Raw genomic sequence first — 15664 nt, 5'->3', positions numbered from 1 at the left:
GTCGGCATTTACTCCTACCTTAGCTACTTCTCCCCCAGCTTTGGATTCTGAAATAAACATACAACACAGTCAATGTCGCAGAGGTTCCCAACACCATTATCCAGGCTACAGAGGGAGGATCTCATTTTTAAAAAGAAGAAAGTCTTGGGGCGCCTGGGTGGCGCAGTCGGTTAAGCGTCCGACTTCAGCCAGGTCATGATCTCGCGGTCCCTGAGTTCGAGCCCCGCGTCAGGCTCTGGGCTGATGGCTCGGAGCCTGGAGCCTGTTTCCGATTCTGTGTCTCCCTCTCTCTCTGCCCCTCCCCCGTTCATGCTCTGTCTCTCTCTGTCCCAAAAATAAATTAAAAATGTTGAGAAAAAAAAATTAAAAAAAAAAAAAAAAAAAAGAAGAAGAAAGTCTTGTGTTCCAAAGGACAGTTTATTTAAAACAAAGGTGACAATGTGTAGGAAGTAGGAAAAACAACAATTCTAACATAAAAGCACACAGGAAGCACCTCAAATTAAAAAAGGTGCAGGGGAGGAAGCTATGTTTCATACATATACAAACTGCTGACCTCAATTGATTATTTACATCCAAACTTTATAAAATAGCATTTCAAGTCAGCACTTAAGCCAGTGTTATTAGTTTTTATTACAAAAAGTTAAAGCTACAAACTTCACATTTTTAAGTTGTACATCTGCAACAGCATTTAAGCTTTTTCCAAGTTGGTTCGAGTGCAAGCTGGTAGAGGAGATTTTTTTTTCCCCAGACACAAAAAAGAACATGGAGTCCAAATACAATGAATATAATCCTGATGAAAACACAGAGTGCATAAGAAAGGATGGGGTGGGAGGCTGAGGACTGGGAAGAAACAATTTTCCAGGAAATAAGGAGCTGCAGTCTTTAGAGGCAATGTGGTGTGCTAGAAAGGGCACTGGAATAAGAATCAGAAAACCTGCATTTGAATCCTAGCTCCCATACTTTAGCTGCATGACCTTGAGCTTAAAAGACTTCACCTCTCTGAGTCTCAGTTTCCTTATCTGTAAAAAGAGGACAGTAATACCTGTACCTCCCAGAGCTATTAAGTTTTAACAGATATAAGGCTATTCAGATTATCTATTTTCTTTTTGAATGAGCTTTGGTGTTTTATATCTTTCAAGGAATTCGTCCATTTTATTTAAGTTACTGAATTTATTAGCATAAAATTGTTCATGATATTATTGTTCTTAGCCTTTTAATATCTGTAGGAGCTTACTGGTGCCACCTCTCTCATTCCTGATATTGGTAAGAGCTACTGAGTTTTAAATGGTATAATAAATCTCTGGCATCTGACAGGTGCTAAAGAAATGTTTCCTGGATCAGAATACACAGTCTCAAGGAGTCAAGGCTATAGCTCTCCAGTGGCTTCAGAATTTTGGTTCTATGTATCTATCTATCTATCTAGTCAGTCACTCATCAGCCAGCCCCCAGCCAGCCAGTCAGCCAAACATCCATCCATCCATCCATCCATCCATCCATCCATCCATCCATCCATCCAGTTGGTGACTGGGAGAAGGGACAAAGAAAAAAGGAAAAGAGAAATTTCTTCATAATTACTGATGAGGAAGCAATCAAGATATTCTTGGAGAATTTGAGATTTTTAAATCTCAAATCTCAATCTTTTTAGGCTACAACTAGGTGAGGGTCCTTGTTTCTTAAAGGTAGAGAATAGGCGAGGTGCAGAGTCCCTGGAAACTTGAGTCAAAAATGCTGAGGCAAATACTGAAGCTCGGGACTCAATGAACGCAAGCTGACCTAGCCTGAAGTTGGTATTCAAGGGGAAAAAATGACTGGGACTTGCTCCTCTGGCTTTCCATCACTAGAAAACAAATACACCTTGTCAGGAAATGTATGTGGTCCAAAGAAATTGACTTCTGGCCAAAGGGTTCTGTCTCGCTAGACTGGTGAGCAGTGTTCTTTGTTGGACCAGCATGGTGGGTGCACACATGCCTGAAAGAAAATAAACTACGGATCAAGATTCATGACCCAAGAACATTTACGGGGAAAAACGAAAACCTTCTTTTACTTGGATCTAGCTTAGGAAGGAAGAAATGGGCATTCCTCTCCTGTCTGGCCAAGTGCAAAGTCCTTTCTAAAGAGAAAGAGGCTGAGGCAGGCCTGTTCGTTAGCACAGCAGATGGTGTGGGGGAATGCACGCTCCGTGCTGTGGTTGGTGAGACTCGCTTGGCTGTCAGACTTGACTACTAACTCAGCTGTTTCCCAGCCTAAAAATGCCAGTGAGAGTTATTTATCCTGTGCGAGAAAGGTGGTCACTTCGTTTTAAAGATTTGTGACTTTCCTTTTCCCTGTAAATATTGGTCTCACATGGTGATGCTATGAATCCTGATTCAGCCACTTACTAGCTGTATTGCCCTGGGAAAGAACTTTTTTTCTGTCTGAACTTGCTCCTTCATCTATGAAGTGGAGATAAAGTACTTAACATATGGGGTTATCCTGAAGTTTGGATCTCACATATATAAAAAGCCCACCTGGCCCAGTGCCTGGTGTATACTAAGTGGTCAATGAATATTAGCTGCCATCGATTATTCTAGCGGGATCCTCTAGTCGTCCTCTGTTCTCTGTATCTAACACATAACTGCCTAACTGGCCAAACCCTGCAGATCAACCACTGCCTCTTACATTTTTAAAAACTTGCTTTAATTGCAAAGAACAGAATCTGGCCAGAGAAGAGGAACATTCCCTGCCTTTCCATTGATTCCCAGGTTTGGGAAGCAAAAGCAATTATGGAGTCGAATTACACTATCCTTAGGTGCAACCCAGTCAGTGCTCTCCCAGCAGGGGCGCGGAGGGTGGGGGGTGATAATTAAAAATGAGCAGACATTTGCCTTTCCTCACTGTCTACTCTTTGCTGTGCGATGACAGGACATGTGGCCTTGAGCCCATGCTGCAGAGGGATGGCCAGTGCTGTTCTGTGAAGCCCTGTGATCTCAGGCCCGAAATTGCCCACATGGTGCCTCTTACTGGCCAGCAGGCACTGCAGGGCTCCAGAAGGGCCGAGACTCAACCATCAGGCTCCCCCTGGGGGTCTCAGAGCCAGTCGCCCTCTGAAGGGACCAAGCAAGACCAAGTCTGCCTTGTAGGCCTCTTGGCGAAACTTAACCAAAACTGACACAGGTTTCTCCCCTTGGATGGGGCTGCTTGGATCAGGGCCCAGGGGTGAGGAGCTCTGGTCTAGTCTCAGCTCTTCAGCTTGCTTTGTGATCTTGTCACCGTGTCACTTCCCCTCTCCAAGCCTCATTCGGGCCAGAAGATGCCTATGGTCCCTTCCAGTTGTGGCATTCTGTGGGCCCAGATGGAGCCTCCTGGAGAACAGATCTTAGTCTGATATTCAGGTATCCTTTCCAGACCCCTCAGCAGTAAAGTAAAAAAAGAAAACAGTCACATATTGGAATATGATCACCAAAAGCAATGCCATCTACCCATGTCTGTAAGGAATGCGGAGCAAAACGCATGCCCCTCTGCGATCTTCACATGATCAATGAGAAGTCTGAAGACACCTTCTCTTCTGTGGCCTGCACACAGCCCCGTGTTTGCTGAGAGGACCTGGCAGGCCCGTTCCTGCACGGGGTCACGTCTCCTCTTAAGGCACTGGGCAGTATCTGTGCTGTGACTTTAGGCGGTCGGGAGAGTGGAAATGGATGAAAGGCGTTGAAGCCACAAGGGGCAGTTTACAAAGAGGGTGCCAGGCTTCTCCTGGGACTCAGAAAGTAAACACAAACTCTCAAGGCTTTCCTGTGGACATGGTCAGTGGCTCCAGAAGCCAGAGATGACCCACCCAAGGCTCAAACCATGGGGAGAGAACTGGCCCAAACCTAATTTTTAATTGCAGCCCTGCAAAAGGGTGAGGTTGGCCCCTGGGAGCTGAGTGACCCCAACAGCCTCCTGCTGTCCCCTGCCCTCGTGTCCCACAGTACCATAATCTTACAGAAAAGAGGCCAACTGTTTAAAACTGTACCTGTACAGAGATGCCACCACCACACTCAGTGGGGAATCCAGTTATAATTTATATATATGTGCATATTTATATATTTTTAAAAAGTTTTCCAGAAAGAACAATCGGAAGCTATCGGAAGAAGAAAGACAAGACAACATGTAACACTTTCCCAGCTATCACTCATCTAGGAGTCTCTGTTCCTGGGGTTAAAAACTCTGAGTTTAAAAGCGCTGATATGAATCCTTTGAAATAATATAACTGATCGATTTAAATACATACACAAGATGGTGCGCTGACGGCAGGCAGCCCTTCCCACTGGTGCACTTCCTGAGTTCACGGAGGTGAAGGTGCCGTGGAAAAATGACGGGGCGGAAGTGTTGGCTGACAAGCCTGAGTGGCGAGCAGCCGGGGTTCACCGAAGGCCTGGTGCGCAGGCTGGGGCCCTCCTGGCCGGGCCTTCTCAGAAGTTCTGTTGCCGCCGCTTCTTAGCCTCGATGGCATCCAGGATTGGCTGCCTCTTGGACTGGTACTTCTGCCGGATCTCTTCAATCTCTTGCTCCATCATGGGGTCGAGGGCCAGGAGCCTCTTCTGAAGGTCCTCCACTGTCCAACTCTTAAGCTAGAAGAAGCGGAACGTACAGTCACAACAAAGCCAACGTCAGCACAGAAGAGCCGAGAAGCCCACCCTTTCCGGTCACCCAGAAGGGAAGGGTTTGTGGTCAGACCAAGTTGGAGCAGGGGCAGTGGCTGGAAAGGGACAATTCACTCATAAATAGCACGCCACCAGGCTTTTTGGAGATAATTTATCCCTGGACAAGTTGTAAGTGCTAATCTCTTTGACTTACCTTGCTTTGACCAGAAACTTAACCAATAATACTTTCATCTCTCCTATCTTTTCAACAAATTACGTATCAATTTATTAAAATAACAGCCACTTGGTGTAGACAAAATAATGCTTGCCCTCCTAGTTCTTGTCTCCTGCTTGTTCATGTTACCCATGAGATGAGTGTCTGGATGGTGACCATGTCTCTTTCTGGATACCGCACCAGGGAGGAGGGATGCTCACTGAGGATCAGATGCCATCCCCTGTACCCCCAGTGTCTCGGCACTTGTCTTACTAATAATCATCGGGTGCTAATTACATACCAGGCACCACTCTAAGCACTTCCTATGGATTACCGACACAGGCGTCTTGAGAATGCAGATACAACCCTTGGGCAGGGAGTGCGAGGGGTAGTTGGAAACTTCTGAGATTAAGTTTCCATCATCCGGAGAAAAAAAACAACAGAACTTGATATATAAATTAATAATAAAAGGTAGCATTTATAGTGTTTTCTATGTTCCAGATGCTCCATGCTTTACATACATTGACTCATTTCATCCTTGCGATAAGCCTACGACTTGCATATATCATTATCTCCATGTTACAGATGAACAAGCCAAAAAAGAGGGTGGTGAAGAAAACTGCCCCCGGTCTCATGGCTAGTAAGTGGCAGAATCGAGATTCAAACCCAGGCAGGAAGGCCCCAGAGTTCATGCTCTTAACAAGGATCACAGAAGAGCAGACGAGCAAAGCACAGGTTTGAGAACCAACTCAATCTGTGGTTAAAACAAACATGGCTCTGCCTCTTGCAAATGCTGAAATTCAGGCAAGTCACCTGTCTCTCCAGGCCGTCCTCACCCATAGAGATGGGACAGCCATGCCTCCTCATGCTTATTTTAAGAATTAAATGAGATCATGTCTGTAAAGATGTTAGCACAATCCCTGGTACACCGTGTGCTTAAAGATGGCCGTGCGTGTTACAACCCTCCCTCTACCAGAGCCCAGGAGTGTGTTCATGTTCAACATGTGTCTGCAGCTGTTGGGCAAGTGGTTTCACTGCCATATGTGAGGAGGGTCACTGACTCCAAGCAAGGCCAGTCCTGGCTGCCAGGAATGGGAATGAAAGCCAACATTATCCACAGCGGGTGGTGATAAATTCTGTGAGCTCACAACCAGTTTAATAGGTGCCGTGTTTCAAGAACTCAAAGGCTCACTCAAGTCTTAGCAGAGATTTATGGAATCAACATGTCCCTCAGCCCCTCCCTGAGGCCCCAACAGGGAAGTGGTAGAGGAAGGGGGTGAAGGAACCTCTTTCTGTCCGCCCTTCCTCTACAGGGTGGGGTACGACCGAGTGTGAAGTGCTTACAGTGGCTTCCCCAGGAATGGTTTAGTGACCTGTCGCCACAGGAATTTACCTTGGCCAGCTTCAGGGAGGTGGGCTGAGAAGCAAGAAAGGCCTAACAGTTCAAGACGAAAGGCTCTTTGTGATGTGGGAATGCAGAGAGCAAGTGTGGGGGATGCTGGAAAGTTGGGCTGAAGAAACCGCATCTCGTTTCCAGCCCAGCCTGTGGTTTTAGACCAGCAGGAGGGTGGTGTTCTGGGCCCAGGGACACTCCCAAGAGCAACGCTCACCTCGTCTTTGGCTTTTTCAGTTCCTTCTCCAAAAAGAAGCCACCCCAGACCTAATACCTAATGTTCCCAGCAGTTGAGGTGTTAATCTTAAGGGTCACAGATCATCAGTCTGTAGAGGCTGTGCAATCTTAGACAAGTAACTTCCCCCTCTGAACCCCTCAGTGTCCTCCTCCGGAGAAGAGACGCCAGTTCTGCCATCCCTGGGCTCTAATGAAGATCAGATGACTTCACGGGTTGACGTTCTCAGCACAGAACTTCACATGGTATGCATTTCCCAGACAGTAAGCATACCATAAACTGTAGTGGTCACCACAGTTATTAATGACCGCTCTTGTTGCTGGTATTAATACTATCATTATTATTAATATTTTGAAAAGTCTCTGGGGCACCTGGGTGGCTCAGTCGGTTGGGCGGCCGACTTCGGCTCAGGTCACAATCTCACGGTCCGTGAGTTCGAGCCCCACGTCGGGCTCTGTGCTGATAGTTCAGAGCCTGGAGCCTGTTTCAGATTCTGTGTCTCCCTCTCTCTCTGACCCTCCCCCGTTCATGCTCTGTCTCTCTCTGTCTCAAAAATAAATAAACGTTAAAAAAAAAAAATTAAAAAAAAAAAAGAAAAGTCTCTAATTAATCTCCCATAAACAAGCTGTTCCTATAACCTCTGACCCAAGCCAGAGTCAAACAAGTAAAAAAGAAAATATTCTACTCTATTTTGGGCTAACAATGCCTAAAGGTTGGCATTTTTGCGTACCATCTGTTACCTTATTTATAGTTTAACAAAATATGGTTTTATCGAGCCATCGTATATTCACTGAACACCTACCATGGGCCAGGTAGGCACATAGGATACTTCCGTGAAAAAAAAAAAAACAAAAAACAAAAAACAAAACCCAAAACAAAACCCCCAAATAACTGCCCTTGTGAAGCTCACATTTGAATGAGGTGAGACAGGCAACTGAGAATTAAATGACTCAGAAAATGACTCTTACATTAGAGGGTGGTGGGGAAAGAAAAGAAAAAACACAGCGAAGGAAGGGGAGCTGGGGATCGGGAGGCTTGCTCTTCATCATCCATCAGGATGAAGCGTCAACTGCGAGATGAAGAAATCAAAGTCAGTGGAGCAGCACTGGCTTTCTGGTTTGTTCGGCAGCTTCGGGCAAACCCCTTCTCCTCCCCAGGCTTCCATTTCCCCACCTGTAACAGAGGGCTGCTGAGATGACCTCAAGATCTTGTTGGACTCAGTATTCTCATCTATGACCCATGGATCCTGTGCATTGGAATCACCCGTTAAAGGTTACAAGTCGTGAGCTACTCAATCACTCCCCCCGCCCAGGTAAGGACTTTGCATGCTAAAGAAGCTACTCATTTGTTCCTTGTAATTCCTCAAGTGTGATGAGCCTGGTTCTACATCCTCCTTCCCGTTTTCCTGACAGCAAAATTCTCACAAAGTAATTGCTGCCTGTCTCGGGTCAAGGCTTCTAGCTTTCCAGTTTCTGCACAGCCCTTCTGCCCTTGATCTAATCTAAAGGCCACAACATGAACCCCTGCTTTATCTCCACCACCTTTGGGCTAATTTACTTGCCCTAAGGCTTTGTTTGGGCTTAAGTTACACCTGACCCATTAGAACACTGCCAGCCAGTCACCGCTAATGCCTCGGTCACACTCCAGATATGGATTTTTCTGAAAACAAGCTCAGAGAATGGTTTCATGGCGCCAATGTAGCATCTCACCTTCCTGGTCCTTGGTGGCATAAATAAATTTCAAACGGATATCTTGCAGAAGAGTAACTGTGATTCTCAGGTTTTGCTATAGCCAGAGTTGTGACGGAGCACACCGCGGCCCGCCACCCCCCTCCCCGGACCGTGCAGGGGCTGAGCCGTTTTCACCAGCTGCAGGAAGTCCCACCCTGTAGCACACCTCATCTGTCCCCTCGCACTTACATAGGCTCTCTAGACTGTGACTCCCCATGTCCATCTGCAGACCAGCATTCTCCTCTGAATTCCAGGCTCACACACCGAGGGAAGGTCCTGTTTTATATCCCCATCCCAGATCAGCTCGTGGAAATCGGCACCTTAATGCCAACCAAAAGAGAACTCTAGAGTCCCACCCCTCCCAAAGGGGCAAATCTATTCTCCTTACATCCAGGTCTTCCCCATCTCAAGAGTGGTACCACCGTCCTGCCAGGTGCACAGAAATCACCCCTGATTCTTCCTTCCCCTCACCACCCCTTGCCCACAACCCATCCTTCAATCTCATCTCTAAAACGCTAGGGTGACCCAAATCCAGCCCCTCAATCCAGGCCACCATCATCTCACAGCAACAAGCATCATTAAAAATACAGAGATGATGGGGCGCCTGGGTGGCGCAGTCGGTTAAGCGTCCGACTTCAGCCAGGTCACGATCTCGCGGTCCGTGAGTTCGAGCCCCGCGTCAGGCTCTGGGCTGATGTCTCGGAGCCTGGAGCCTGTTTCCGATTCTGTGTCTCCCTCTCTCTCTGCCCCTCCCCCGTTCATGCTCTGTCTCTCTCTGTCCCAAAAATAAATAAAAAACGTTGGAAGAAAAAATTAAAAAAAAAAAAATACAGAGATGAACCTGATCGAGTCCCCCTGGGTTTCCTGCCGCACTTAGAATAAAATCCCCAGGGCTACAAAGCCGTCCATCTCTGGCCCCACAGTCCCCTCGAACTGCATCACCTACCACTCTCCCTTTTGTTCGGGACACTGGCTACTCTGTATTTCAAATCGTCAGACAAGCTGCACTTTTTCTGGCCTCAAGGGCTACGTGGTGACTGATCCTTCTGCCTGGATGGGTCGTCCTCAGTTCTTCCTTATCTTTTAGGCCTTCGCTCCAAGGTCAACTCCTCAAAGAATCTGAGAAAGCCTTCCCCTAAGCACTTATCTAGAAAGGTCGCCTGCCCTACATGCATTGTTGTGCCTCAGCCCATAGTTTGCTTCCTTCAAAACGATGTGGTACGAGGTAATCAATCAATCGTTCTTATTTATTTTCTTTCATTTATTGTGTCTCTCACTAGGACAAAAGTTCCAGGAGAACAGTGACTCTGCCTTGTTCACTACACCATGTGCAGGAATGAATAAATTGCCCTTTGTTTCCAATCAAATAATAATGGAAGCCACTGAAGTCGAGGGGGAAGCTCCCCAAGCACCGCCACAGGCAGCAGGGCTCTGGGCGAGGAGCGGAGAGGCCCTGGTGTGGAACAAGGAACGAGGTAGGCCCTTCACGGAACTTGTATTCCTCTCAACATTCTTTTGGCATCGAAGGAAGTCTCTGCTCCCTGGAATCCCATCGGTGTGTTTGATACTGAATGATGAGGAGGAGGTCTCCAGCCCTGGCTGAGTCACCTCTAATGGGCACGTCCACTTTAATTTTTCGTTCTGACAAAAAGGAACTACTACTTTGGAAAAGGATGAGGTAATCAAGAGAATAAGACATGATCCCTGGGGACAAGACAAAATGAATGCCAAGCCCCGAGCCCCAGGCTCATTAATGAAGGTGGGTTGTGCTGAAGAGAGCAGACCAAGCACAGGGAGAGGTCACAGAAGGAAAGAGAAACTAAAATAAGCCTCTTCACAACCATGGTTATTTAGAATTCTCTGACCACTCGGATGCTAATCAACACATCAGTCTTGAGTACACGGCAGTGGGTGGGCTCCGAATCTGACGGTACTGATGCTCTGGCGCTGTGCTCACTGTAGCTAACCAACAGCTGGACTTCCCTCACCCAGTGTGACGTCTGTCGACGGATGTCTGAGCAAGTAAAGGCAACCACACACACGCAGGGAGATTTCTCTTAGAGGCTGTGGTCTCCGGAAATGTTCCGTATCCTCAAGGAGGCAGTTTTTCAGTGTGAACTTTGGCCTCACCCTGTTTTAGCCAGATGCAACGCCATCTTACCACTGGATTCTACACTTAGACATCGAGGCGATATGTTAATTTCTTGAGCTTATGCCAGGCGCCCAGCACTGAGCTAAGCGTGTGTCGGCACAAATCAATCTATCTGCAAGGCAGGTATTATGATTGACCTCCTTTTACAAATGAGGTCAATGAGGGTACAAGTGAGCAAGCAATTTGCCCAAAGTGATACAGCAAGGAACCGGAAAAGACTGTAACCACCACCCTAAGGGTTTCTGGAAACAGGCCTATCTGTTAGTGAACAACATGGAAGGCCAGAAGAATTACAAATTCGGCTGATGTTAAATACGTTAGATGGCCTTCACATTCAAAATTGCCACTGCTAGTGATGATGGGTGACTTCAGGGAAGTCACCTGACCTCTCTGGGATCTGGTCTCCTCATCTGTAAAATGGGGATGATACTGTCTACTTGGCTGCCTTTCCTCAAGTAAAACCACCAAAGGCCTACCACGTGCCAGGCACCACTGCAGAGGGGCAGTGACTCAATTCACGTTTGCTAAACACACTGCAAACTGAACCAACCACCTTTCCTGACAGCTCTACCGGGCCAGGCACACTGCAGGGCAACAGGAACGTAAAAGGCGGTATGTGTCGGAGAAGCAGCTGGGCTTTGGGGCAGGAGCACCGGCTTTGGGTCACACGGACCGGGGTCCCACGGCAGCTCTGCCCTTGGGAGCTGGACGCCCTTGGGCGAGTCACATAATGTGTGCCTCACCTTCCCCATTTTTAGAGAGCGGTATTTCTCCACCAGGGGAAGTTGTGAGGTTCAGAGGTGTTGGGCAAGCGTATAACAGTATTGGTACACGCCAAAAACAAAGCGGGTAAGTGGGAGCTACCACCTTAAATCCCTTCTTCGGGAAACGGAGAAAATACAGAAGTAATATAAAGAGTAGCTGCTGCTGCTGTCAGAGCTGAGCTTGATGAGCTCACGGTAGGGTGAGGACACAGCACACACACAGAGCTGTCTCTAGTGAACTCTGCATGAGAAACCCCAAATCGCAGGAGTCTGGCTTGTCTCCCCTGGGCCAGACCACAGCGAGAGCCTCGGATTCCCGGCATCAGTACGAATATAGAAGGCTGATGGGAACTGGTTTCTCCTCAAATGGACTTAGCAACTCTGAAATTCTGAATTACCCTGTGTCAACCAGCCCGAAGAACAACCGGGAAGATCCGGCTGGTGTTTCAGACAAGCGGGGACTCAGGAATCACGGTGACAGTTGGCCCACCTCGCATGAGCAGAGTGAAGCTGAACTAAACACATCCGAATGTACAGCACAGGTTCATCCTGTCCTGGCAACAAGGCCCACGGTGAACAGACAGGTCAGGTCTATGTCCAAGGAACAGGGCTCAAAGTTCTGCTCCTCTGCTGCTAGAAACTCACCTCAGAAGTCTATTGTACAGTATCGTGCTACATCCCTAAAAAAAAACAGCAGAGAGAGAGAGAGAAAGAGAGAGGTGCCAAAGCGTTTGAGGACAAGCTTCAATTCTGTACATACTGTATACTTAAGGACTCATAATTCTGCACCTAATATCACAACCAGGATTTCTCAAACACCTTGCCCCTTCTGAACAGGTGAGTCAGGCTGATGCCCTGTCAAAGGTGATGTTTTTATAGTGGCCAAGAATGAGGAAAGAACACGCCTTTGGAATTTAGCAAGACGACAAGGAAGCTCAACAGAGCTGAACGAAGCCACCAATGTGCCAATCCATACCTTCAATACCAGCCGCTAGAAGGTTAACAAAAATACACTAGAGAAAAGGTACCAAGGTCTGTCAAAATCACGTAGGGCATTGACTTAAATCCACCAAAGATACTCATCCTTCCTTGATGTAAATTGGTCTCTATCAAGGAATGGATTCTAGATTGGAAGGAGGTGACTCTAGGAAGATTCTCAGATGATGCAATAATCTCTCAGCAGATGACTGAGAACGTAGTCATGCAGAAAAGCAGGGAGCTGACAGTCAAAACAACTTGTGTGGGTTAAGTAAGCCCTAGGCCACTGAATTTCGAAACATCTTACTGCTTAAATGAACCTTGTGAGAATGTTAATGGGAAATTTCCTCTGATTCAAATTATGGTCATGCCAAAGTATGCTTCCATCAGCCCCTTATAAAATCTTCCTAATGCAAAACTATTATTAATGATTACTTCAACCCCACTTTGAGTTTACAATTACTTCAAGTCAATACATGGAACTGTTGTCAGAATTCTAACCAAAGAAAACATGGCTGCATGTATTTAAAATATTTACCAAGAAGACTGGAATGAAATGCAGACCTTGAACCTGGGTAAAACAAAGAAATGTGGCTCCAGGCAGGCCCAGTGATATAATGGCACAAACTCTGATGTGGGTCAGAAGACCAGCCTCAAACAACCTGAAGATTGCATCCAGAGAGCCTCCCGCCTAGAGAGCTCAGTACATGGTGCATGTGCTGTGTGTATGAAGGATACAATTTGATAAATGGCATAAGCCAAAAGACGAAAAGCAAAAGTGTTTTCTTTAAAGAATGGGGTTTCAGTATTATATAAAGTATATTACTTGCATACTGTTAATTTTTTGTGATTTATCAAAGATCATCCTTCAAGTTACACAACAAAATTACTTTTTGTAGTAGCTTTGCGTGCTTAGAATTTACTCCAACGTGAATTTTCACCACTTACTCTTGAAAATCACAATGCCCCTGCTTTTGCTGTTATTTTGTTTGCCTTCTGTGAGTTTTACAACAGTCTTTGGCCAAAGGTAAAAATGTTTTGACCAGACACAGATTGTTTTCCTACCATCATGCCTCTGGCTTTCCAGAGTAAGAATGCATAAGGAACTTTCATACCCCAAACACAGATGACTAACAGATGTTAAGAGGCACTGCATTGCTGCTATCGAGAGTTAAATCTTTAATTATGAAGGTGTAACGAGTACCGGCTGACACACGTGTGACGGGGGGCCTGGACAGGGCAGGAGTAGGGACGACAGAGGTGAGGGTGAGTAAAGGTGTGCATGGGGCAGAAAGAATATGGCAGGATCCCTGCACACTAAACGCAGAGCTAAATGAGGTAGTCAAACGAGCTACAATCCATGGCGTTACCGACTCATGACTGCTAAGTAGGTGTCATCACAGAGCCACCTTTCATTGAGTGCTGTGTGCTCAGCACCTTACATGCATTATTTCATGTAACCACAGAACAGTCCATGAAATAAGTAGTAATATCCTACTCTACGGAGGTGGAAACTGAGGCATAAAGAAATACAGGAATTTGCTCCTGGCCCTGAAGCCAGCAAGTGTAAGTGATGGAGTTAGGGTATGAGCCCTGGCACGTCTGACCGCAAAGCCCAAGCCAACCTCTTGTCAAGGCAACGTGCTACAGGAGTTGAGACAAGGAAGAATCCCTGTGGTCGGAATATCTGAGAGACCTTCCATTTTCTTATACATTTATAATAGTGTATATATATATACATACATATACAATATAACAGAGGAGGAGCACTCACTCTGACTCAAAGTCTGAATTGCAGAATTTTTAAAAATGACATGCAAATCTTGTTACTTCAAGTATTTATTGCATTCGAGATACAGGGGACTAATAAAATTAGGTTAAGTAAACAAAAGGACTTAGGAATTCACTTGTCAATATTATTAAAGCCTACTCCAAATTCCTTCAGGCGCCACATTTTTTCACACCTCCATGCATCTGCTGAATATAATCCTGTCTTCAGTTTAGGGAAAGCCCATTCCACCTTCCAGCCTAGCCAGAGCTCTAACTCCTCCCTCTCCTCAACTACCTTTTCCTTCCCTGGGGTGGGAGCTATTTCAGAGAAGGAACTACATCTATTTTCAGAGAGTCAGGCCAGCAGAAAAGAGTTCTCAATAAATATTTAATAAAGAAACATATCCTTAATCTTTAAGCATTTATTTGAAAATAGTACTGACTTTTTATTCGGTTCCCTCAAGAAGCTTTGGAAATAGATAATCAATAAACAAACCTAAGAGTATAAGCTTGTTAAATAAGATTATGCCAATCAGTCCAAACTGACCCCTGCATGCCAAAATCAAAATGAACAGCTCATCTGGTATCATGACTGCAATAAAGCTACAAGGAAAAAAATGGACATAAAAATCCACTCTAGTCTTGGTTGCTTATGACAGCTAAGAAAAACTCTATTTTAAGAGGATCTCTAAGCTGGTTTATAAATTTCACACTGGAGGAAGCTAAACTGTGAGCAGAAAACTTTCAGGAAGTCAGCAAACACATAATCTAGAGTGATGGCAAATGTCTAAAGAAGGCAGAGCACAAGAACAGAGCAGAGTGTGAGGCTCTTGACATCTGAAAGCGCTGAAGGGAGACACCCAACGTCCCATCATTCTTGAGGGAATATTAATCTTTCAAAAGATATGAAAACCTAAAGCACAAACTGTACCAAGCTACTGTTTTAATGGAGCTTAATAATTCAGGAAAAGAGCTAGCTAATCACCTGAGAACCCCTGCGAGCTGAGGCTCTGTACACTTTCTCAGGCTGGAAATTTCCAAGATAACAAAAAGGCCAGGCCTTTTTCTCTCATCTTGCCAAACGAAAGAAGCCCAAAGAATCCCAAGCAAAACCTGAAAGCTAAAATACAAATTGATCTCAGTTCATTTAATAGAGGCAGTCTTGAAAAGGGATCCTCGACTAAAGAAGGTCCAATTTAAATACACCCAAAGAACAAAATGTTTACCAAAAACTGGCCAAGAACGCAAACCAAAGTACTCTGAGTAAGCTACTTTGCAGGCCTGAATTTTTACAATTTGGGCTTTCTGATGTGGGAAAACTTGTAAGTGAACAGTACTTAATTTCTGGAAAGTATATAAAACCTCTGTACACCCTACTGCTGGGTAGTCCCATGTAATGAAGTGTCAGAGATTTACAACTTAAATAACCAAAAAGAAATATCCTCTCAATATCCTTTGAGGAAAAAAAGACTAGTTCTATCTGCAAAGCATGTCACAATCCTTATATAATGGCCATTGAGTCTTGGGACCTGAGCCCCCTGCAGTGTCAATAACATAAATCAGGTTAGAGGGGTGGGGTGTGGGAGTGTGTGTGTGTGTGTGTGTGTGTGTGTGTAGACTTTCAATTCTGCCAAAACCACATAATTGCTAAAGAGGAATCTGTATCATTTTTTCTTTTATTTTTCTGACTCAAGATTGTCCAAAAAGGACAATTAAGATGGCTTAATTCCTTATCCTGTCAAAGCATTAATATGTATATGTTCTTGGTGCTTTGAGACGGCCCTTTATTCTTTTCAACAAGTGTTTAATTGGGTATGGATAATC

General features: G+C 45.6%; 1 protein-coding gene across 3 annotated transcripts in view; it reads right to left on the bottom strand.

Annotated features, from left to right (window-relative positions):
* Positions 1-398: 398 nt before the first annotated feature.
* The window catches only part of STK4 (serine/threonine kinase 4), a 91878-nt gene continuing 76612 nt past the window's right edge, over positions 399-15664 (bottom strand). For all 3 annotated transcript variants that reach the window (XM_058685749.1, XM_058685752.1, XM_058685750.1), the window contains one exon: positions 399-4592. In XM_058685749.1, the coding sequence (XP_058541732.1) occupies positions 4434-4592 (159 nt within the window). In that variant the 3' untranslated portion in view covers positions 399-4433. The remainder of the gene's footprint in view (positions 4593-15664) is intronic.

The sequence above is a fragment of the Neofelis nebulosa genome, chromosome 9, assembly GCF_028018385.1.
Source record: "Neofelis nebulosa isolate mNeoNeb1 chromosome 9, mNeoNeb1.pri, whole genome shotgun sequence".
In the NCBI taxonomy this organism is placed as follows: domain Eukaryota; kingdom Metazoa; phylum Chordata; class Mammalia; order Carnivora; family Felidae; genus Neofelis; species Neofelis nebulosa.
The sequence above is the reverse complement of the archived record's forward strand: the minus strand, read 5'-3'. Positions and strand labels throughout refer to the sequence as shown.